Source organism: Panthera pardus, unplaced genomic scaffold (assembly GCF_024362965.1).
Source record: "Panthera pardus isolate Hobbes unplaced genomic scaffold, ASM2436296v1 HiC_scaffold_8, whole genome shotgun sequence".
Classification (NCBI taxonomy): domain Eukaryota; kingdom Metazoa; phylum Chordata; class Mammalia; order Carnivora; family Felidae; genus Panthera; species Panthera pardus.
Window position 1 is genome coordinate 152,903,697 of NW_026527013.1, and position 25,724 is coordinate 152,929,420.

Here is a 25,724-nt window from a genome sequence, read left to right on the forward strand (position 1 = left end):
ACACCAGCCATCTCTCTTCTTCACTTACCCAGGTATGAACCGTTCCCCAGGCTCACTCCCCAGGAACCTTTCGGTCAGTCCAAAGTCTGCATACTCAGTGGGACTTAGCACTGGCTAAATGACTGCCCATCAATCCTCCTAAAATGCCATGAGGTCCGTATCACCTTCCTATCCAGCCCCACTTGACAGATGAGGGAACAAATGTCCAGAGAGGTTAAGTAACTTCCCCTAGGTCCCACCGCAAGCGGTGGAGTTCTTTACTCTCTTGTGATATATCTTTTCATGTGTGAGATTATGATCTCCCTAAGGGCAAGAATTATGGTGCTTCATTTTTCTTAACATGTGCCCCAGCAGCTGACATAACAAGTGGCATAGAGTAAGTATATTTTGCTTGTTTGTGATGCTGACAACAAAAGTTAGCCTATTACACTTCTCTCCTCACCTCCTACCCACGTAGAGCTTTCTACTCCTATCTGGGAAAGACTTGTTATTTCAGAGGGCTGAAGACACTGAAGAAACAGTCCGAAGCAGACTTGTAGAAGTTTGGCCCCTCTGTGATTACAGGATGACCCTGTCTAGTTCACATACGTGCATCAGGACACCTCCCCGGTGGCCCTGCTGTCTTGTCCATATCGCACGGAAATGTTTCTAAAATGCAACCTGGATTGTGCCGCTCTAGCATGGGCATAAAATCAGATCCCTTATACCACTGTTAAGTCCTTCAGGACCTGCCCTGCAGCCTCTCCCTGACCTTCTTCCCATTCTTGAAACTTGCCACACCTTCACTCCAGCCAGGTGGGCCTGCACTCCACGCTCCTCCCCACCTCCATCCACCTGCTCACTGATGACCCTTCCATGGTTCAGCTCAGGCATCACTTCCTCCAGGGAGCACCCCTGCCCTTCCCAAGCTGGGTGAAATGCTCTTTTTAGGTGCCCCATTTGAGCAGTTGTTGGACTACCATATGGGGACATTTAAATCCAGCCTTCTGGCTTCAGGACCACAGTCAGGTTACTTGTACTTTGTGTGACTCAGTTTCCTCATATGTACAAAGGGGATAAAGATAGCTCCTGCCTCTTAGGCCAATTCCATGTCAAGGCCTTTACTTCCAGATCCTTCAGCTTGAAAGTTCTCCTTCCTATCCTGTCACCTGCTCCTGCTCCAAGCCACCCGCTCAGAGGGGCCTTCTGAGGGCAACAGCCCTATCACAGTATTGTAAGACCTAAAATTCCAGGTGTCACCTTGATGTCTTTGAGTCTCACAGGGCCCCAAAGTCCAAGCCACGAGTTCCTCTGTTTTCATCAGATTTGCCTCCCATGGAGGGGGAAGGGCTCCCCACCCAGCTAGCTCTCCCATAGGCCAGACCATTTGCACACTGCCTAGTCTTCGACCCAATGGGCTTCACCCCCCTGCCACCCCAGAAAGGTATTCTAACAAGCTACTCACATCCTCCCATGGAAACCAGACCCCCTCCTCTTGTGGGAGGCTGCCTCCCATAGCCCGGCTGGCTCATTGTGCCCCCAAGTGCAAGCCCCAAGTACAACCTCCATGCGGCCCTGTGTGGGGAGTGGTGTCCTCCTGCCCTGGGCTATAAGAGTATGTGACTAATCAACCGCTGCCAGCTTCATGTGTCCGATGGCCAGTGTTGTGTGTTTGGCCATCATGTACCATTTAGGGCAGAGTTTCCTTTCTTCACCAACGGGGTGAACAGGTGATCAGAACAAAGTCTGTCTCTCCCCACCCCATCCACCATCTGCCGCCCTCCTGCTCACCACCATCACCACCTGAAATCACATTAGTTATGGACATGCCTACTATCTGTCTTCCTTTCTAGAAAGTCTGTCAGACCAGGGCTTCGTTCTGCCTGCATAGCCCTGGATCTGTTCCTGGTGCACAGTGACCATCTGGAGAGGTGAACGACGAAGGCTGTAAGATTAACCAAGGTACAGAGTGCGGAGCATAGCTGTGGGCACAGAGTGAGCACAGGGGTCTGGCTGTTTGTCTTTCCGGCCAGACGGTGACCTTCATGAGGGAACGGACATACCTACGGTCACACCGCATGCGGGACCTACAGTCTCATCTAGCAGAGTGACTAGCACATCAGTGCTCAACATGCGCTTGCAGTAAATCAGAGAGATGGTGAATATCTGTCAAACATCGAGAAGAAAAGGAATTTTCTGATACATGCCCAGCACTAGATTAAGAACTGAAGGGGCGCCTGGGTGGCGCAGTCGGTTAAGCGTCTGACTTCAGCCAGGTCACGATCTCGCGGTCTGTGAGTTCGAGCCCTGCGTCAGGCTCTGGGCTGATGGCTCAGAGCCTGGAGCCTGTTTCCGATTCTGTGTCTCCCTCTCTCTCTGCCCCTCCCCCGTTCATGCTCTGTCTCTCTCTGTCCCAAAAATAAATAAAAAACGTTGAAAAAAAAAATTTTTAAAAAGAACTGAAGATACGGGGGCGCCTGGGTGGCTCAGTCAGTTACGCGTCCAACTTCGGCTCAGGTCGTGATCTCGCAGTTCGTGAGTTCGAGCTCCGCATCGGGCTCTCTGCGGACAGCACAGAGCCTGCTTCAGATCCTCGGCCCCCTCCCTCTCTCTCTCTCTGTCTGCCCCTCCCCCACCTGTGTGCACGTGCTCGCTCTCTCTCTCTCTCAGAAATACATAAACATTAAAAATTAAAGAAAAGAAAAAGAACTGAAGACACAAAGATGAAGGAGACTTGCCACTTGTCACCAGCAAGTCACTTATGAAGTTCGTGTGACTTAGGAGGATGACAACCTTAGCGCCTGACAGAGGGGCTGCGGAGGCTGGACGCGACTCCTCCTCCCCCTCCCCTGCTCCATCTGCCACTCACCATGCCTTGCTCTAATGCCCTCTTGATGCGCCCGGTGTCTGCCACCGGGAACCAGATTTCAGCAATGACGCACTGCTGGGTGACGTCAATGTTGCACATGTTCAGGATGTGGTAAATAGCTTTCATCTTCTGCACTTTAATGACCCAGGAGTGCCAGTTGGCAGCTGCTTCTTGGAGGAGGCGCTGACGGTGAGACTCTGTTTGTGTGATGACCTGGGCGAGACAGACACACAGAGAAACAAGGAACACTCACAGGGAGCCCCGCAATGAGGCAAAATGGAAGCTCGTCAGTCATAAAGGCTTCTTCCGCTCTGGGCTCCCTCCTCCCGCCTGTGGCCCTTCCCTGCCCTCAACCCTCATGAGCAGAGTATCTTCCCTTGTAGAGGTTAAAACCCTTGGGCAAAGATTGTATCTTCCTTTTCTTCTAAATTCCTTACAGTACTATTGTCATACGTTGAATTGTGTCTCCAAAAAAGATAGGTTGAGTCCTAACCGCTCGTACCTATGAATGTGACCTTATTTGGAAACAAGGTCTTTGCAAATGGAATTAAGTTAAGGTCATACTGGAGTGGGGTGGGCCCTAACTAATATGACTGGTGTCCTTATAAGGGATTTGGACATCTAGGCACACAGGGAAGAATGCCCTGTGCGATTCAGGCAGAGACTGGAGTGAGGCATCTACAAACCAAGGAACACCAAAGATTGCAGACAACGACCAGGGGCTAGGGAGATGTCTATGTCTCTTCAGGCTGCTATAATACAATACCATAGAGGGTGGCTTACAAACAACAAAAACTTATCGTTTGCAGTCCTGGAAGCTGGCGGTCTGAGATCAACGCACTCACCATCACGGTCAGGTGAGGATCCTCTTCTGGGCTATCCTCACATGGTAGGAGGGGCAAGCGAGCTCTCCGGGGCCTCCTTCATAAGGGCACTAATCCCATTCACGGGGGCCCCCTCCTCATGACCCAATCACTTCCCAAAAGCCCCACCTCCTAATACCGTCGCCTTGGGCATTAGGTTTTCAACCCAGGAGTTTGGAGGTGGGGACAACACAGAAAAGGACCCCTTCCTAGAGCCTTCAGAGGAAGCACGGCCCTGCTGACACCTAGATCTCAGATTTACAGCCTCCAGAACCATGAGAGAATAAATTTCTGTTGTTTTAAGCCACCCAGTTTGTGGTAATTTGTTATAGCAGCCCGAGGAAATTAATACATCTATCAAAATGCTTTTCGTACCTAATGTCTTCAATAAACGACAAGTGAATTAATGAAGGAGGGAATGGACAATTTTGCCCACAGAGTTTATTTATTTAATGGGATTCATTTTTGTTCAGGGCTACAAGAGAGTACCCCTCTCAGCAACGTTCTCAGGTGGCTCCCCAGGAGCGTAAGTTTGGCATAACTTCTTTTCCCCATGAGGTTTTCCTAAAATCTAGTAGGGAGCGTTCGGGGAAAGGAGTTCAAGGGTAATTGCTTTAGGGAAGCACAGTCTCTTTGACAAGTGAGAAAGAAGGAGGAGAAGGGATTAAAGAAATTAAGCAAAGATTTTTCTGGGAAGGCAAAGACGTTTGTTACCCTAAGAGTTCTGAAACACACACACACTCGCACACCTAATTCCTGAAGATACTCACGGAGGACCCAGAACTGTGCTAACAACCAACACGGCAGACACATGCGGCCATTAAAATTTTAAACTTAATTAAAATGAATTGAAAATAAAAATTCAGTTCCTGGTCAGTCAGAGAAAGACAAAAATCCTATGCCTTCACTCACATGAGGACTTTAAGAGACAAAAGAGATGAACATAAGGGAAGGGAAACAAAAATAATATAAAAACAGGGAGGGAGACAAAACAGAAGAGACTCATGAATATGGAGAACAAACTGAGGGTTGCTGGAGGGGTGAGGGGAGTGGGGATGGGCTAAATGGGGAAGGGGCACTAAGGAATCTACTCCTGAAATCATTGTTGCACTGTATGCTAGCTAATTTGGATGTAAATTTTAAAAAAGAAAAAAGAAAATTTAAAAAAAAGAAAAAAAATGAATACATGTTAAAAAATTTAAAAAACACATTTTAAAAAAGTGAAAAAAACATTCAGTTCCTCAGCTGCCCTAGCCACGTGTCAAGTGCTCCGTGGTTACGTGGAGCTCATGGCCAAGGCAATGCAAGTCAGACGACATGTCCACAGAAAGTTCCGGTGGAACGCACTCATCTACAATAAACAACCTGACGTAGGCCCAGCAGCATTCAGAGACTACTTTGAAAGTTTACTGAAGCAAGTGTTCTAATCACAGAAGTGCTGAGTGTCACCCTGGGGGACGACTAACTTTACAAAAGGATCTGAATTTGAGGTGTGTGCCCTCGGTGAAACAGGACTCACTCACTGTTTTTACAGAAGTAATTGGTCAGCTCAAAGAAGTGTGTGAGTCCATGGAAAAAGAATCAGTCGGACTGGTTGGTCAACTGAATTGGCTACTTAGCTATACCATAGATGTGGCCTCGGCGATAATATCAGACTGGGCTGGCCACCCAAAAGCCGACTGGGGCTGCGGTCAGTTCTCAGCCCAGGAAGAGCAGTACTGACATCCCCAATCACCCCCTGCACCCCCGTGAACACTGCTTTCTGATTACGAAATCTCCTGCAGTGGTAGCTGGGAGAGCACAGCTACCATTCCAGCCAGGCTGGAAGCGAGGGCCCTGGGACACAGGACTTCTCTGGAAGTGGGGGAGGTAGGTCACGCGCCTCAACGCCTCACTCACGGTGATTAAATCTTCCAGCTTCACATTGATGCCGGCCAGCATCTCTCTGCGCTCTGCTGCAGGCTCCGGGCAGGGATATATGATGGCTCGAAACCTGTGTTTCATACATTCCAAAGGTCACAAGGCAGGGGGTTACTGCGGAAAAACATTCCGCATGTCCTCTTCTGCTAGCCATCACTGGCTTCGGTTGGATGACCATCCTTTTCTAGAATAACTGTCTCTTTGGCACTCGGAAAGCGAATCCCAGTTCTAAGGGTTCCCAACGCATCGCTCGCACTATTTGAATTAAAGCTATGGTTCTATTATATGAATGAGTTTCGTTTAAACCAAAGAAACTGTGGGCTGTTATGTAAATAAGACTACAGCGTGACTTGTCTCTTCTTCTCCCCAGAATATATTAATGCAATAACGTCCTTCCCTACTGAATAATTTCTGCTGGAATAAAACGATTCTGTAAAATCAGAAACAATTCAGCATGCAGTTTGCCTACTCATTAGTGGCTGATAAAGGGGTGCGAGAGGGAATACACTTACTTGATTACAATGTCTACTTTTAGTTACCTTGAGTTTTGCTGATTCAAGTCCTCTCTGCTCCTAGTCCCACAGCTCTTAAAAATTATTTGCATTTTAAAAAATTTAGGGGCGCCCGGGTGGCTCAGTCAGTTGAGCTTCCGACTTCCAGCTCAGGTCATGCTCTCACAGTCTGTGAGATCGAGCCCCCTGTCGGGCTCTGTGCCGACAGCTCAGCCTGGAGCCTGCTTCAGATTCTGTGTCTCCCTGTCTCTCTGACCCTCCCCCTTCATGCTCTGTCTCTGTCTCAAAAATAAATAAACATTAAAAAAAATTGTTTTTAATTTGTTTAATGTTGGTTTTTTTTTTGAGAGAGAGAGAGAGAGAGAGAGAGAATGCGAGTGGAGGAGGGACAGATAGAAAGGGAGACCAGAATCCAAAGCAGGCTTCAGGCTCTGAGCTGTCAGCACAGAGACCAACGCAGGGCTCGAACTCACCACAAGATCATGACCTGAGCCGAAGTCAGATGCTTAACTGACTGAGCTACCCAGGTGCCCCATAAAAATCAGTCTCATGTTTAACATTATCTGGTCAAATGTCAGAAAGTTGTTCTAAAATCCTAAGGGATCTCAAAGAAGGCCCAGTCAAGAGTACTCTGTCTCCCATCCCTCTTCACCTAATCATGACCCAATCCCTGATGAAAGAGCCATGAACAGTCTCTTACCCGTCACAGATCTTCTTGATTTTCTGCCTGAGTTGCTCTCCTTGATAAAATATGATGAAAATATTCTTTTTAATTTCTTCTTTCTGGAAAATCAAAAATCAGAATTATATTTATATATATATAATGTTTTCTTTGTGGTTATAATGTAACAGAAATGTAAAATCTTGTTTTCATATTTAAAAAAATTATAAATTTGGGGCACCTGGGTGGTTCAGTCGGCTAAGCATCCAAATGAAAGAAAGAAAGAAAGAAAGAAAGAAAGAAAGAAAGAAAGAAAGAAAAAAAGAAAGAAGAAAACTTCACCCTCTCCCAGTTAATCTAATTCGTTATTCCTTATGGTTGAAGGCAAGGCCCCTGAAACAGGTCAAGACAGCCTTAAAATAACAACCAACAACTGGCTACACTAGCTGGACTACAGCTGGGCCTGTTTTCAGCTCTAACCCTACACTTAAGAGACAGGTTGATAAACAAGAAACCATGCAGAAGACAGGAACCAGGGTATTATACAGCTTAAAATGAAAACAGCTGACCTAGCTCGCTAAAGTTAACTCACACACAACTTTTAATGTTTATTTATTTTTGAGAGAGAGACAGAGACAGAGCATGAGTGGGGGAAGGGAGACGCAGAATCTGAAACAGGCTCCAGGCTCCAAGCTGTCAGCACAGAACCCAACACGGGGCTCAAACTCGGGAACGGCGAGATCATGACCTAGGCCAAAGTCGAATGATTAACCAACTGAGCCACCTAGGTGCCCCAACTCAAACACAACTTCTATATTTCAGGGGTGAGTGGGTGTTCGATGTTTAACAAAGATAAAGCCATGTCTAATTTTTGACTCACTGTATGACCATAAGAACACTGATTAAAATGCAAATCGAAAGTTCAAGTTTGACAGTTCACAAGAAAGAGAAAATATATATTTCACAAATATATATGAAAATGTTCAAGCAAAGAAATGAGCTATTTTGCTCTTATTTAGTTCGGGGTGGATGGGGGTAAAGGTAAAATTATGAAATCCATTGTTGGAAAAGTTATAACCACACACCATTCAGGGCACTGGAATCAGGTATGGCCCCACTGAAAACTCATTTGTCAGGACCCATCAAGTGTCATGAAAATGCCCATACCCTTTAAACCAGCAACCCTATTTCCTTGAATTTATATCATGGAAATAATTCAAAAGAAAATAATCCACATGCACGAAGATGTTCATCATAGTGTCTATATTCTGGAGAAACACAGGAAATAAAGTCCATAAATAGATAGTTAATGTCACATCAACTCACTGGAAAACCTAGGCATCAATTAAAAAGAAGATAAATTGAATCGTCTCTTTGGCAGCAGGTGAGGGGTATTTAAGATTTGGGGAGCTACTTGATTTACGTTATTTCCAAAGTTTCCTTTGTCCAAGAAACACTGGTCCTTTTCTGAACCCTTCAATTCCACTTGTCCCTTAATCCACCAGAACCAGGAATCTGCTCTGATCTCATCTGATCTGCTCAGTGACCTTCAATGTTAACAGGCTAAGGTCATCCTTTTCCAGATGCTGACTTTATAAATACTGTCTCTACCACCATGACTATTACATGCCAAAACATGGTGGTCAAAGTGATGATTTAAAGTCAATTTTTGAAATAATATCTATAAGGGACACATAGTGATATAGAGGAATTTTGTATTAGCTCAGATCAAGAGAAAGCCAAAAAAATGATTCCATGTTTATTACTACGACCTGCCTATGGCTTATGAACAAGAGAAAAATAGCACTAGAGACAAGTAAGCTTTCTTCCTATTTTAAATTTCATTTAACTATGAAATTGTTTTCCATGAAATAAAACCCAAGTTAATTTTTTTCCCCCTCTATCCTGGAAAAGATGATGACACTCAGAAATAAGCCCAACTTGGAATTAAAAAGTAAGGCGACTTAGGGGCGCCTGGGTGGCTCAGTTGGTTAAGTACTGGACTTCAACTCAGGTCATGCTCTCACAGTCTATGGGTTCGAGCTCCATGCCTGGCTCTACACTGACAGCTCAGAGCCTGGAGCCTGGTTCAAGTTCCGTGTCTCCCTCTCTCTGCCCCTCCCTTGACCATGCTCTGTCTCTCTCTCTCTCTCTCTCTCTCTCTCTCTCAAAAATAAACATTAAAACAATTTTTTTTTAAGTAAGGGAATTTAAATACTAACTGGAAGGGCAGAGGAAGTAAACCGTACGGAATTAATAGCAGGAAGTGTGTGGCACTCAGCAAAGAGCCCTCTCAGCATCCTTCTTTGAAGCATCCCGTCCACTGACTACCATTATCAGTATGCTTGTTAAAAATGCAGAATCTGGGGGCACCTGGGTGGCTCAGTCAGTTAAGCATCTGACTCTTGATCTTGGCTCAGGTCATGATCTCACAATTCATGGCTCTTCAGTGACAGTGCGGAGCCTGCTTCGGATTCTCTCCCTCCTTGTCTCTCTCTGCCCCTCCTCCGCTTGCACCTCGCCCTCAAAATAAATAAATAAACTTTAAAAAAAAAAATAAAATAAACCCTCTAAAAAAAAAACAGGGCAGAATCTGAGGCCCCACCCCCACCCCACTGTATCAGAATCTGCATTTAACTAGGTACCAGGGTCACTCATGTGCCTGTGCACACTGAAGCTTGGATTGCACTGACTGAACTCAGTTCTTAGCTAAACTTCCAGGAACTGGTAGAGCTGTGTCTTGGAGGTGTTACCAACAATCAGACCTTGAACTGAACTTTTGTAGGTTTTTTTTTTTTTTTAGAAAAGGGGGCAGATACTGGCACAAAAACAGACACTCAGACCAATGGAAAAGAATAGAGAACCCAGAAATGGACCCACGAACGTATGGCCAACTAATCTTTGACAAAGCAGGAAAGAATATCCAATGGAATAAAGACAGTCTCTTCAGCAAGTGGTGCTGGGAAAACTGGACAGCAACATGCAGAAGAATGAACCTGGACCACTTTCTTACACCAGACACAAAAATAAACTCAAAATGGATGAAAGACCTCAATGTAAGACAGGAAGCCATCAAAATCCTAGAGGAGGAAGCAGGCAACAACCTCTTCGACCTTGGCCGCAGCAACTTCTTACTCAACAGGCCTCCAGAGGCAAGGAAAACAAAAGCAGAAATGAACTATTGGGGCCTCATCAGAATAGAAAGCTCCTGCACAGTGAAGGAAACAATCAGCAAAACTAAAAGGCAACCAACAGACTAGGAGAAGATATTTGCAAACAACATATCAGATGAAGGGTTAATATCCAAAATCTATAAAGAATTTATCAAACTCAACACCTAAAAAACAAATAATCCAGTGAAGAAATGGGCAAAAGACATGAATAGACACTTCTCCAAAGACAACATCCAGATGGCCAACCGACACATGAAAAAATGCTCAACATCACTCATCATCAGGGAGATACAAATCAAAGCCACAATGAGATATCACCTCACACCTGTCAGAATGGCTAACATTAACAACTCAGGCAACAACAGATGTTGGCGAGGACGCGGAGAAAGAGGATCTCTTTTGCATTGTTGGTGGGAATGCAAGCTGGTGCAGCCACTCTGGAAAACAGAATGGAGCTTCCTCAAAAAATTTAAAATAGAACTACCCTACGACCCAGTAATTGCACTACTAGGTATTTATCCAAGGGATACAGGTGTGCTGTTTTGAAGGGACACATGCACCCCCATGTTTATAGAAGCACTATCAACAATAGCCAAAGTATGGAAAGAGCCCAAATGTCCATCAACAGATGGATGGATAAAGAAGATGTGGTATATACATATACAATGGAGTATTACTTGGCAATCAAAAAGAATGAAATCTTGCCATTTGCAACCACAAGGATGGAACTGGAGGGTATTATGCTAAGTGAAAGTATCAGTCAGAGAAAGACAAATATCATATGACTTCACTCATATGAGGGCTTCATGGGACGAAACAGATGAACATAAGGGAAGAGAAGCAAAAATAATATAAAAACAGGGAGGGGAACAAAACACAAGAAACTCTTAAATTTAGAGAACAAACAGAGGGTTGCTGGGGGGTTGTGGGAGGGAGGATGCACTAAATGGGTTAAGGGGCATTAAGGAATCTACTCCTGAAATCATTGTTGCACTATATGCTAACTAATTTGGATGTAAACTAAAAAATAAATATAAAAAAGAAAGAAAGGTTAAAAAAAAAATAAATACACGTTAAAAAATTTTAAAAATAGAGGCGCCTCAGCTGGTTAAGCATCTGACTTCAGCTCAGGTCATGATCTCGCAGTTTGTGAGTTCAAGCCCCGTGTCAGGCTCTGTGCTGACAGCTCGGAACCTGGAGCCTGCTTCGGATTCTGTGTCTCTCTCTCTGTCTCTGCCCCTCCCCTGCTCGTGCTCTGTCTCTCAAAAAAGAATAAATGTAAAAAATAATCAATTAATTAAAAAAAAAGTTTTTAATAAAATATACCATGAATATATATACAATAGAATATTACTCGGTGATCAAAAGAATGGAATCTTGCCATTCGCAACAATGTGAATGGAAGTAAATGTTTTATGCTAAGCAAAATAAGTCAGAGAAAGACAAATATATGATTTCACTCATATGTGGAATTTAAGAAACAAAACAGATGAACATAGGGAAAAGGAAGGGAAAATAATATAAAAACAGAGAGGGGAGCAAACCAGAAGAGACTCTGAAATACAGAGAACAAACTGAGGGTAGCTGGAGGGGACCTGGGCGGGGAGATGGGCTAAATGGGTGATGGGCATTAAGGAGGGCACTTGTTGGGATGAGCACTGGGTATTAACATGTAAGTGATCAGTCGTTAAATTCTACTCCTGAAACCATTACTACACTATATGTTAACTAACTTGGATTTAAAATTTTAAAAATAAAAGAAACGAGGAAAAAAAGGGGGGGGGGCAGAGAAAAGAAAGGAAGCAGATATTAGCTTCAAAGAACTACAGACTCACTGTTTCAGAGAAGCCCCACCCCCACCCCGCAGACCCAAGGCCCCAGGAAGCCGAGGAGAGAGCTCTCTGTAGCCTGGGACACCCACCGTGACGGGATCCTCCAGAGTCACGTCCATCTCACTGAACTTCAGGTAGATGTTCCCTCGGCAGACTCTCCACAGCAGCCTCTCAAAGGAAGCCATCCTCTCCCTGTTGATCACACCGGCCGTGAACCTGGGCAGTCAGACAGAGGCACTGCTGAAGCACGGAGAGCGGGAGGCAGGGAGAAGGCCCCGTAGGACGTGAGGATGTGCCACCAGGAGACACAGGCCCGCTTCGCCCTGAGCAGGAGGCAACGACTCGGCCCTTGGTGGCAGGCGTAGGGAGGCCACCCTGCATCAGAGCCCCAACCCCACCAAGTCGTGTTTCCTCTCACATGTTGAGGTTTCCCTAATCACCCCGATACTACGTATTCACTTATTTACGATTAGAAATACACTAGACCATTTGTTATGGAATCAGAACTAAAGAAAGGAACTATCCCAACTGCTCAACAATGGGCTCTGGATATTTTTACAAATAATGTACTAAGAATGAAATATACAGGGCGCCTGGGTGGCTCAGTGAGTTAAGCCTCTGACTCTTGATTTCTGCTCAGGTCCTGCCCCTCCGGTGGTGAGACAGAGCCCCAGATCAGGCTCCGTGCTGAATGTGGTGCTTGCTTAGGATGAGCTCACTCATGTGCGCGCTCTCTCTCTCTCTCTCTCCCCCTCTCCCTCTGTCTCTCTGCCCCCCTCCCCTACCCATTCTCTCTCCTCTCTCTCTCTAAATAAATAAACTTTAATTTAAAAAATAGAAGTGTAACATACATACTAATTTCCATTCATCTCTACTTTTTTTTTTAATTTTTTTAAAAATTTGTTTTAATGTTTATTTATTTTTGAGACAGAGAGAGACAGAGCATGAACGGGGGAGGGTCAGAGAGAGAGGGAGACACAGAATCGGAAGCAGGCTCCAGGCTCCGAGCCATCAGCCCAGAGCCCGACACGGGGCTCGAACTCACGGACTGTGAGATCGTGACCTGGGCTGAAGTCGGACGCTTAACCGACTGAGCCACCCAGGCGCCCCTCATCTCTACTTTTAAAACCATCCAGGTGTCTAGCTAATTTCTGACAGAAACTTTATACTCATTTCAAAATGGTTACTTTCGGCGATCTATTAGTTTAAACCTACGCTGACCCCATATTACCTTCTGATCAAATATTTTCTGTACGGATTCATCAATTTGACTTGGACACTGAATGAAATCCCTCCATTTTGAATCACCACACATTTTGGTGGTGTCATCATATCACATTACTGCTCCTTATGGATGAGCTGCTCACATAATTACCTCATTTCTAATTGCACTTCAGATGTCAAACTCCAAATCTATTTTATTATCAAAGCAGTATTCCAAAGATAAGGAAGCAGGGAACAGTTGCGAAAACCCATCTAAACAATTCTGGCCATAGTCTTGCCCTTGCGTGTGGGGACAACACAAACATTGTACTCTTCAGGCTCCAGCATGTTAGTTTCACCACTAGCTCGAAGTTATCACTCCACCAATCTGAAAAGGTTACTCTGGGGTTTATTACTGTGTGGAGGCCTTATATTTATTGAAATAGTCATCATTCCAGGGGCTAGTTCATTCATTCATTCATTCATTCACTCACTCAAACACTCAGGGAAATCCAACACCAACCAGGCACTGAGCTGTGGACCAGAAACCCATCTACATGTAACTTTCAGAGCAGAGAGACACTAACCCCAGCTTTCCGGTCACATATGCAGGCGTAGCTCTCAATTCCAGGAGGCCAGAGGTATCCTCCGTAAAGAAATCATCAGCTAGGCTGGTTTCGGTCTGAAAGTCAAAGAACCATTTATTTTCTTTTACATGCATTTGGACTACCTTAAAATCTCCCTGCGTCTCAAGGGTTTGCCCATGTTTAATGAAACTTTAATTTTCCACAAAGAGTTAGTAGAATTCAAAAAGTGGAGTGCTCCTTGCCAGATCAAAACCTTCCCCAGTCTTTTACTACCTAAAGCCCAAACCTGTCCAATCTCATGCTTTGTTCTGACTTTTGTTCTGCGTGTTTAGGGCACGTACTTTTTAATGAGCGCCATGATATTTCTGCCTTTAGTTCACAATGGCAACATGTTTCACCCAGAATACCCTCCCCCTCACTAATGACCTAGCCATGGGACAGAAACACAGTGATTTATGCATATTCCAAAACCAGTCAGTTTTCAAAATGGAAACTTGAGGCCCTGGGGGAAAGTTCCCTTTAATAAATAATCAATCCCCAGATAACAACCTCGAAGAAGTCCTGGGTTTTCTTCAGGAGATGTTTGAGTTCGGTCAGTTCTAGGAAGCTTTTCTTTAAAGCCTGCTGGTTCTGGTTGGCTTCCTGTAATTCTCCTTCCAGTTTTTCTAGAAGAGTCTATGCAGAATGGAAAAAGAAGGTAAAGCAGGCAGAAAGTCCTATGACATTTGCCCTACCTTCACCACTACAAATAACTAAATATCAAAAAGAATTCAGTGCATCATAAGGTAGCCTGGAGTTGAGTGGCCCATTCAGTGCAACACAGTATGACCGCAGAGCTACAAGCTAGATCCGTTTTCACCAAATGGGGAGGATTAGAAAACACTTTGGGGGGATAGAAATTAGCTTCGGGAAGCCAAGGCATTTCAGCAAAGTATGTGTCTCTCCCCCATTTCAAACACTTAAAAGGGAAGCTAAAGTGAATTTACATGTTGAGAATTCCTTCCGCCTCAAACACACTGTACTGATAAAATACAAGAAGAGAAATCGCTAGTTCTGGGTTGGAGTCTGGAGAACCAGGTACGAGCAAGAGAAAAAGGCTACATAGAGAAACGGGAGCACGATAGGCAAGAAGACAAAATCAAAAACTAAGAAACAATCTTCCTTCCAAAATGAGCATACAAAATGAGTAAGTCTCAAGAAGAAATCTAACGATAAGAAAAATCACCAACAAAATCAACAGTCAGAACACAAACTCACACTGGGTGCAATTATTTTTATGGAATAGTCTGAAAAAGAGTTTAAGGTTTTTTTTTTAGAATGCTCAAAGAGCACCACGTACACACACACACACACACACACACCCCTACACACACACACACACACACCACTAAATTATTAAATAAGCATGTCCTAAAATGAAAAAACAGGTAAATATAAAAGGGGAACCATTGGACATGTGGGGTGCCTGGGTGGCTGAGTCAGTTAAACATCCAACTCTTGATTTCGGTTCAGGTCATGATTTCACAGTTCATGGGTTCAAGCCCTGAGTCGGGCTCTGTTCTGACAGGTCCACACTGTCAGTGGGGGAGAGAGTCTCTCTCTCCCACTCTTCTCTGCCCCTCCCCAGCTTGTGCTCACTCTCTCTGTCTCAAAATAAATAAACTTTAAAAACAAGAAATCTTGGAAATGTAAAATATAGGTATTGAAATTCAAAATGTAATAGGTGAGGATCTCTCTGTTGGGCACAATTTGTGAATGCACTACTAAGATTTGGCAAATAATTAAAAAATTTGAAAGCTCAGGGTGCCTGGTTGACTCAGCTGGTTAAGGGCCCAACTTGATTTCAGCCCAGGTCATGATCCCAGAGTGGTAGGATCGAGCCACACATCAGGCTCTGCACTGACCATGGAGCCTGCTTAAGATTCTCTGTCTCTCTCGCTCTCTCTCTCTCTCTCTCCCTCCCTCTGCCCCTCTCCCTGACTCTCTAAAAAAAAAAAAAAAAAAAAAATACACACACACACACACACATATGAAAGCTCATTTCTCACTTATTCAAATGTCCAACAACAATAGAATGGATAAAGTGTGGTACATTCAATACAAGAAACACTACCCAGCAGTGAAAATGAATTAATTTCAGAAACATGAAACAATATGGTGTCTTAAAAATAAAACGATGTAAGAAAACAGAAAGTTGCAAAAGAATAAACATGATTTCATTTACATAAAACTAAAATGTGCAAAGCTAAATCATATGCTATTTAGAAGACTAAATATGCGATAAAACTCTACAGAAACAAAGAAAAGAAAAATACAAAATTCAGGACAGTGATTATCTCCAAGGGGGGAGGAGTGCAGAGGGGAGTGGGGAGGAGAGTGGAGGGGAGAGGGGGGAGGGGAGGGCACACAGAGGGCTTTAACACCATCACTGTGGTCATCTTTATCTCATTCAGAGTGATGGCACTCAGTGTTTACTGTGTCATTATTCTTCATACCTTACACACAGTTTCTAAAAATTCTACTGTATCAATTCAACATTTAACAAAAACAATGGTCAGTGAATCAGCAACCATAATAGATGAAAGTGGATTAAGGTCACCTGTTAAAAGACAGAGAAGATCATGCTAGATATTTTTTTAATCTACCTAAGAGACACCTTTACCAAAGGTCTAATAAACTTTCTATTTATTCAAAAATAAACAATAAAACAAAAATATTCCTGCAAATGTTAGTTCCCCTCCCTCCCAAAAAAAGCATATTAATATCAGAAAAAAATTGAATTTTTAGTATTTTTTATGATGGAAAATTTCATACACGTTGCAGAGAGAACTCCACCATGGGCCCCACATGCACATCACCCAGTGATAATCACTACCCTAAATTTTGAACACTAACTATAGTGGCAGAAAGTTGGGGGAGAAAACGAAGTTTTTTCTTAACCGCCTCTTAACCATTTGCTCTATACGCTCAATGATTCTATTAAAAATAGTGCTGGGGCCTGCTAGGAATTTACCCAAGGGATACAGGAGTATTGATGCATAGGGGCACTTGTACCCCAATGTTTATAGCAGCACTCTCAACAATAGCCAAATTATGGAAAGAGCCTAAATGTCCATCAACTGATGAATGGATAAAGAAATTGTGGTTTATATACAGAATGGAATACTACGTGGCAATGAGAAAGAATGAAATATGGCCCTTTGTAGCAACGTGGATGGAACTGGAGAGTGTGATGCTAAGTGAAATAAGCCATACAGAGAAAGACAGATACCATATGGTTTCACTCTTATGTGGATCCTGAGAAACTTAACAGAAACCCATGGGGGAGGGGAAGGAAAAAAAAATGAGGTTAGAGTGGGAGAGAACCAAAGCATAAGAGACTCTTAAAAACTGAGAACAAACTGAGGGTTGATGGGGGGAGGGGGGGGAGGGAGGGAAGGGTAAGTGATGGGCATTGAGGAGGGCACCTTTTGGGATGAGCACTGGGTGTTGTATGGAAACCAATTTGACAATAAATTTCATATATTAAAAAAAAAAAATAGTGCTGGGGCACCTGGGTGGCTCAGTCACTTGGGCATCCAACTTCGGCTCGAATCATGATCTCACGGTTCATGAGTTCGAGCCCCGCATCAGGCTCTGTGCTCACAGCTCAGAGCCTGGAGCCTGCTTCAGATTCTGTGTCTTCCTCTCTAACTCTCCCCACTCACACTCCGTGTCTCTCTCTCTCTCTCTCTCTCTTAATAAGTAATAAACATTTAAAAAAAAAACCTTTCTTAAAATAATTCTGCCTTTAAAAATATTTTGGACAACAGCCCATTATTTAAAACATAGTTTACAAAGTGATAGTTAAATGCAAAAAGTAGAAAATTATAATGTAGACAATGGACATGGGGTTACATAAAAATATAGCTGAAAAGGATAAAACCTAAAAACTGAGAAGTTATGGCCGTTTCTGCTGAGATTTGTGGATTTGTGGGTAGATTTTTTTTCTGAATTAATATTTCCTCTAGGATTGTTATGAAAGCCTCTTTAGAAAATTTGCAAGTCAAGGGCCCAAAGCCACTTGTGTACTCTTGCACAATCTTGAAGGATTCCCCTTCATAGGAATGCTGGAGGAACACTCAACTAATTGCCAGACCGTTGAATCAGTCTGTTCCCTTGGTCAATGGTTAGACAAATATTGCTATGTATAAGTTCATGCCATTCTAATTTCATCTTTACAACAAATAATACCCAGGAGGAAAATACTGAGGAAGGGCTGTTGGTACACATTGGACTGTAATCTAACTGGTTACCAGTATAAATGTATGAAAGTGTAGAGTTTCAAAACCAACCAGTGGGCCAATGCCTACCTCCTTTGGAGGCAATGATTTTTGTTTTTTTTAAGTACTATCTGAAACGTATAACCAACTCAATATCTTCCAAAATATCCAGGCTTTAGTATGGCCAGATCCAAAATATTTTCCAGGGGAGTTGCCAGGCTCGTATCTCTGTTAGAGTATCTTTATTTATACTACTAAAGGCTTCAAAAATTTCAAGAATTTTACATTATCTTTAAAGAAAACAAACAAACAAACCCAGCCAGAGATAAGGCTCAGCTCAGTGAAGCTCCCCTACCTTCCTGCCTCCTTTAATGGGCCCTTCCTTTTCTTAGCATAAAATATCCAATTTTTTAAATCAAGATCTACAGGGCCTTCCAGGATCTGGCTCTGCCTACCTTTTGACATTCTTTCTCACTGCCTCACCCCTCCCTCCTTTCACCACCATCTGCTCTAGAAGCTCCTAATGGACATGGCCATGTTTTCTTTCTCTCTAAGCTACCTCGTGCATGGTGGGCACTCAAAGTTTTATAAAAGGAAGGAGAGAGGGAAAGAAAGGGGTAGTCCCCTCAGTTATAATGTCCTTGGCTAAAGAAAACAGCTGGCTGAGGCACAGCTGATCCCAGAAGCCAATCGAGGAGAGGCCTCAGTCTAGAGTAGATACAAAGCATGAGTCATTTCCCACCAGAAAGATGATTAGTTAACAACACATTGGATCCAGCAATTTCACTTCTGGGTATTTATCCGAAGGAAACAAAATCACTGTCTCGAAAAGATGCCTGCAGTCCTGTGTTCATTGCAGCATCATTTACAAGAGTGAAGACAACCTAACTGTTCATCAACAGATGAACGTATAAAGATGGGGTATATGTGCACAGGGAAATATTACTCAGCCATAATAAGAAGGAAATCCTGCCATAACAATGGCATGGACGGACCTTGAGGGTATACTAAGTAAGATAAATCAGGCAGAGAAAGACAAATACTTTATGACCTCACTTAAATAGGGAATCTTAAAAAAAAAAGAAAGAAACAAAAGAAAAGAAAAAAAAACAAAAAGTTGAACTCATAGATACAGAGAACAGATTGGTGGTTATGGGGGCTTCAGGGTGTGAAATGGGTGAAGGTGGTCTTCCAGCTAAAAGATAAATAAATCCTTAGGCTATAATGTGTAGTACAGTGACAATAGTTAAGAAAAGAAGGAAGACAAGACAAGAAAAAGAAGATCCCATTGTGCCAGCAAAAGTCTTGTTCAGTAGCATCATATAGACAAGACTTCACTGCTTCTAAGAACTTTGTGTCCTGGGTGGCTCAGTCAGTTAAGCGTCCGACTTTGGCTCAGGTCATGATCTTGCAGTTGGTGAGTTCAAGCCCCACATCAGGTTCACTGCTTTCAGAGCTGGGCCCACTTCCAATCCTCTGTCCCCCTCTTTCTCCTCCTCCCCTGCTTGCGGTCTCTCAAAAATAAATAAAACATTACATTTGCAACTACCTGGATGGAACTAGAGGGTATCATGCTAAGTGAAATGAGTCAGTCAGAGAAAGACAAATATCATATGACTTCACTCATATGACACTTTAAGATACAAAACAGATGAACATAAGGGAAGAGAAGCAAAAATAATATAAAAACAGGGAGGGGAACAAAACATAAGAGACTCTTAAATATAGAGAACAGAAGCTTGCTGGAGGGATTGTGGGAGGGGGGATGGGCCAAATGGGTTAAGGGGCATTAAGGAATCTACTCCTGAAATCATTATTGCACTACATGCTAACTAACTTGGATGTAAATTAAAAAATAAACAAATTATTTAAAACAAAAAGAAATATAAAGTAAAAAAAAAAAATCATCAATGGATCATAGAACAGAGTATTTCCATAGCCTCCAAGTATCCCCACACAAAATATTTAAGTGAACAATGGGAAAATATTAACTTTACATGAGTGCAATCTGATGAATACAACCTTAACCAAGAGATCAAATTTAATGTCACCAATTCTGGGACAAATGGATATCATGTGCCAACTTACATAATGCACTGAGAAGGATGTAGTATCACTGTGTGGTATTCCCGGCAGAAATGCAAAAGTTGAATCTAATCATAAGCATAGAAAATCAGGTAAACCCAAGTTGAGGGACACTCTAGTAAATGGTTAAGACTTCTCAAAATTGTTATGGTTGAGTAAGACAGTAAGACTGAGGACTTGTGGCAGAGAGATAAGAATAAAGTGCAATAACAATTAAATACAATGCATGATACTAGACTGGAGAGGAGAATAGACAGACTATAAAATTTGTCAAATTTTCTGTAAATGACATTGTTGAGACAGTTGGTCACATTTGAACAAGGTCTGTAAATGAGATATATAATAGTATTGTCTCAATGTTAATGTATTGATTTTGATCACTGTAGTGTGTTTATGCAAAAGGATGTCCTTGTTCTCACGAAAAGTACTCTAAAGTATTTACGGGTTAAGGACGTATCTACAGCTTACTCTCAAATAGTTTAGAAAAAACTTGTATGCACATTTATCTGTGTGTAGTGTGTATAAGGAGAAGAAAAAGAAAGAAAAAGAGAGCGAAACGGAGTGAAAGAAAATAAGAGAGCAAAAATATGCAAAATATTAACGGTTAAGGTATTTGAGACAAGTGTAAACAGGAGTTTCCTGGCCTATTCTTTCAATTTTTTTATAAATTTGTAATTATTTCAAAACAAAATGTATCTCCCTCACAAAAAGTATATGGGTTCTGAATACCAATGGGATAAGTTCCTGGCTCCTTCATTTATTAACTCTATGATGACAGAAATGTTACTTGACGTCTGATTCAAATATTTGACCTGTAAATAGGGACAATCACTGACCAATTACAATTACATGTAAAACATACAATATGTTTTGAGCAGTATTTTGGACCTAGGGAATACTCAATAAAAATTATATCTCTCAAATAGATAGATAGATAGATAGATAGATAGATACAAAATTAAAAAAGAGAGAGAGAGAATTTATGTCCATCAATGAAAACCACTTCTCAAAGTGGGGTGAGCTCCCTTCGGGCTGCAGTAGGAGAAAAAAAGAGCTCTCCCCATGATCAGAAGTGACTCTAAAAATTGTACAGTGGGGGTGGGGTGCCTGGGTGGCTCAGTGGGTTAAGCTTCCAACTCTTGGTTTCAGCTCAGGTCATGATCTCATGGTTGGCAGGATTGAGCCCCATCTCGGGCTCTGCACTGACAGCATGCAGCCTGCTTGGCATTCTGTCTCTCCCTCTCCTCTGTCCTTCCCCAGCTCACATGCACACACCCACTCTCTCTCTCAAAGTAAATAAACATTTAAAATGAAAATAAAAATTTTACAGTGGGATTTTCCTGGGGGATTAATACTGAAAAGTAGACAGTCACATAAATCCGCCCCTACACCTTCTACAACTGGGTAAAGATCCGTGAGTGGTTTTTTTGAGCTCCTCAGGAGACAGGCTTCGTGACTGTCTTTAGCAAAGTAGAAAAGAACCTACCTCCAGGGTAATCATTTCCCGTGGGAGAGGGGTTGGTGGGGCTTTCTCTGGCAATTGAACTGCGATCTCATTTTGCATCTCATCTTCCAGAAAACCTGTGGGATGAAACCCCACGAGAGAGCCCAAGGTGATTGTGTTTTCTCACCTAAGAAGTGGGCCCAAGCAGACAGGTACCTTTCAGCCGGCCCAGCCACCTGAGTTCCCCGCCACCCCCGCCCCCCGCCCCCCAGGACTGCCATGGCACCAGCAACCCAACCCTAATTTCCCCACTCTGTCTCAGGAATCACCTCAAAAAGTATACAAACAGGTACATGTTTGTTATAATCTAGTTCTGCAAACGATTTACCTCCCAACCAGGTGACACTTAGACAGTAAACAGAAAACTGGCTTACGGAGAATTCTCTCCAGTGACTCACACCTTCTGACTTCATTCACAAATTTTCTTTGGAAGCTGTTCACATTCACATTTAACTAGAGTGGGGGGAAACCAGAAGCCACACATTAGTAGCAACAGATGCCAATGTATTCCCTTTGGTTATTATTATTATTAATGCTGGGGAATTATTATTATTATTATTATTATTATTATTATTATTATTAATGCTGGGGAAGGTTGCCAGAACCATCTTCGGAATAGATACTTCCATGCATGAGACAGGTAAGTTACAGGCAAAACACACCTTGATGTTCTTATACACAATCTCCCAAATGCCTCAGCTCTGGTCTTCCTACACTTAGAAAGTCCTCCCACAGCTAAGGTTTCCTTGCTCTTAGTTGGATTTACATCCAAATGAGCCTTGAAATCCTCAGTGGAGTCATGAATACGACAGGATCTTGAAATTGCATAGCTCCATGCAATGTTATCACAATCATCAACAAAAATTCAGTGTCCTAGTGATGGCGACCCTCAGCTCAGCCCAACAAATGTTATTAAGGAACTGCCTCACGTGAGGTCCTGTACTAGAAACTAAGAACACACAGAACAAGACAAGATCCTTCCCTGCAGGAGCTTAGTTTTGATTGTGATCTTGGTGAGGAAGCAAAGGAGTAAAGAACGTTGTTCAAAAAAGCTTGGTAAGGATCCAAACCACCTCTGAGAAATGATACCCCAACATCACACTCAAGACTGTCTAGCCCTAGAATGTCACTCTAGGGAGACTGTGCACTTTGTCCTCAGACCAGCTAGTTAGGAACAATTGGTTTCTGTCTTCGGAACAAGGTTTGGTAGTCCACATGCCCATTGGAGACCTCTAATTCTTTGAAGGTACTATGTAGGAAATAAAGTATAATGTCATCTAACATGTAGTGACTGCATTAGAGCCTCAAAACATTCCTATAGAAGAGATACATCTAGAGGAAAGGAGAACATGTTTGCAAGTCACTTCTCAACGTTATCACAAACCTTAGCCAGAACAACTAGAACCACGTGGAACTCCATCTATCCCAGCTCAGGGCTCTACTCCCTGAACTTAGTTCACTACCAAGAAGTTGGTGTGAAAGAGATGTCTACACCCACCCCATCTTCCTCTGGTCTCCCAAGAATGTGGCACCTACATCTTTGAACTGAACCAGTCCAAGCTCCCCAAGCTCAGCCACACAGCAATATGCAGCCTCCACCTGGAGAAACAGCTGGGACAAACACATCTCCTCACTGCGAAACACGGACGCCATCTTGACACAGCCTTGGTCTGCAGGAGACAAAGACATCAGAGGGAATAAGAGTATAGAAGCCTTAGGATGAAAACTGGCTTTAGTTGCATTATATTAATATCCGACAGGGGAAAAAAATCCAACAGGAATGACTCTTAATTCTAAAAATATAAACAAAAACAAGATAGCACTTTTCACCACCTATCGGACTGGCAAGAGATTAAAAAATATGAGTAAAGACCCATGTTGTGGACGGTATGAGAGAGCAGGCATCTTCATACACTGTACTTTAGTCTTGGAAGTGTACATTTGGACAGTTTTTTTCAGAGAGCAATTTGTCAGTGTCTATCAAATTTTATAGCACTCATATCCATGACCCAGGATTTCCACTACTATTCATCCGGACAAACTTGGAGATGTATGGGAAAATGCATGCACAACGATGTTCCTGATAACATTGTATATCATAATTATAATAAATGGATCTAACCCAGATATCCATCAACAGGACAGTGATTAAGCTGACTCACAGAACCCTGTGCAGTCAGCCAGAATGAAATAAATCTGTATGTATGTCCTCTGTATGGAAAAAGGGTATTCATGTAGAACCCACTCCCATCAAAGGCCCTCTGGACTGCTCTACCACTGCCAAGCCAAATCAATTTCCCCAAAGACCAACCTTCTGGAATAACTATCACACCTCCAGAATGGGCCCCTTTTTCTCATTTCATTTTATAATATATACAGTAGCTGCTGTTTGACAGACACTGGGGTTATCCCTTCTCTGCTTTAATTATTCTTTTATCTCTATTTCTCATAGAATCAAGTCTAAAACCCTTGATTTGGCCAACAAAAAGGCTGTATATCTGGCCTTTGCCTTCCCCTCCAGCTTCATTGCCCTTCACACTGCTCTCTGGACACACAATGTCTCCCGGAGCTCCCTCCTACCTCAGGACCTTTGTCCATGCATTCCCCTAGATTTGGAACCTCACTTTCTTCCTCCCCAAGTCCCCCTGGTTTCCATGCACCCAACACAATCCTGTCATTGGAGCCTCAGTGCAAAGATCCTCTTCTACCCTAAGCCCTTTCAGACCACCACCACCACGTGAAACCAGTACTCCCAGAAGATAAATCATCGGCAACTACTTGTTTCACGTTTGTGTTGCCCACTAACCAGTAAATTCCATGAGGTGAGAACTATGTCATGTTTTCCATTCTATCACCAGTATAGCTCAGCCACAAAGCAGGTTCTCAAAAGTTATTGCCCAATTTATTGACTAGAGACCAAACATCATCCCTCCCTCCAGAATGCATCGCCTGATGCTGCATTTTTTGCCTTTTGACAAAAGATGACTCAAAACTTTTCATACTACCCTCTCTGATAAATAAAGGAATGTTTCCGTAGAAGAGAGACACAAGACATTAGCATCAAGCAGACCAAGAACACAGTGTAAAGGGCCTTCTTACCCCGGCTTTGTCCCAGCAGGCTCTAGACAGGGATCCGCAGCAGGGCGGGGGCTACAGCTCTCTGGTACTCCCTCGGCCCAACCCCCCTAGCAGGGATCCCCCAGAGGCAGCTGTGTTTGGTCAGGGCCTGTGAGTGACAGGCCTGGGACCAGGATTCCTCCGGTAGCTTCCCTAAGGCAAAGAGCCCCTCCCGGTGCTTCTCCTCCCTAGGTGCCTACAGAGCCCAGAGGCAGCTCTGTTGTATCAACACCTGCCTGGGAGTGAGGAGAACCTGCCTCACCGGCCAGCCCTGCTCAAACCCCCTCCCTCCCCCAGCCACCTGAGCCCAGGGCCACGACCTTGGAGCCCCAGCAGTGGAAGCAGTGACTTTCTCCTGTAAGAAAAGTAACTCACCCCTCGGTGGGCAGAGTTTTGGGAAAGGTTTCTAGAGGACTTAGAAGGGCCCTGGAGACAACCTTCCAGTGCATCTACTAAGCACATCAAACACTCCTTCTTGTCACTGTAAAATGAAATCGTTTGGGACATGAAAAACAAATCATGCCCACTATCTTATCAACAACTATCTTCAAAAACACTTCACTTGCAACAGAGAACAGACAGATAAACACTCAATAGCTAAGATCGGCTTCCATTGTGGGCCAGGTAAAGAGACAGGGCCAGACATGACTATTTACCCTTTGACCGAGAATTACTGTCCTGATCAACTTATTTGGTGGAGGGGGCCGAGGAGCAGAGGAGTAAAGCAATTACACCGCGTCTCCTGGTTGGGGGTCCTCTGCAGTGGCCACCTTCGTTCACAATAATGAGCTTGGCAAAGCAGCTTTCCTGGGGGGGGGGGGGTGCAGATCCCTTCATGCACCCACCTGGGGTGAGTGGCACATGTACCCTAGAATAAGAAGGGTGTTTTGTTGTTGTTGTTACTTTTTAGAGTGGAAAAATTAAAGCAACCGCAAAAGTACAGAGACCAATATAAGGCACCTCCATATTCACACTGCTCAGCGTCAACTGGTGAATTTTGTATCATCAGTTCTTTCTCCCACTTCTCCTACCCACCCCAGGCTACGTTGAAGCTAATCCCACACATATTTCTTCTTTCAAAATATTTCAGTATGTATCTCTAAAAGATACATTTTCATATACATATATTATATTATATATATTATAATATATATTAT

At 43.3% G+C, this 25,724-nt stretch overlaps 1 protein-coding gene across 4 annotated transcripts in view; it reads right to left on the reverse strand.

Annotated features, from left to right (window-relative positions):
* The window catches only part of ATP6V0A4 (ATPase H+ transporting V0 subunit a4), a 95,420-nt gene that overhangs the window by 46,611 nt on the left and 23,085 nt on the right, over positions 1 to 25,724 (reverse strand). For 3 of the 4 annotated variants that reach the window (XM_019452891.2, XM_019452892.2, XM_019452893.2), the window contains 9 exons: positions 22,987 to 23,120; positions 21,825 to 21,903; positions 21,433 to 21,527; positions 14,149 to 14,274; positions 13,600 to 13,694; positions 11,899 to 12,025; positions 6,844 to 6,926; positions 5,611 to 5,704; positions 2,849 to 3,061 (listed from right to left, as the gene is read on the reverse strand). In XM_019452891.2, the coding sequence (XP_019308436.1) occupies positions 2,849 to 3,061; positions 5,611 to 5,704; positions 6,844 to 6,926; positions 11,899 to 12,025; positions 13,600 to 13,694; positions 14,149 to 14,274; positions 21,433 to 21,527; positions 21,825 to 21,903; positions 22,987 to 23,103 (1,029 nt within the window). In that variant the 5' untranslated portion in view covers positions 23,104 to 23,120. Of the gene's footprint in view, positions 1 to 2,848; positions 3,062 to 5,610; positions 5,705 to 6,843; positions 6,927 to 11,898; positions 12,026 to 13,599; positions 13,695 to 14,148; positions 14,275 to 21,432; positions 21,528 to 21,824; positions 21,904 to 22,986; positions 23,121 to 24,549; positions 24,770 to 25,724 lie in introns of those variants that run through there. The other variant, XM_019452894.2, reaches the window with a different exon arrangement.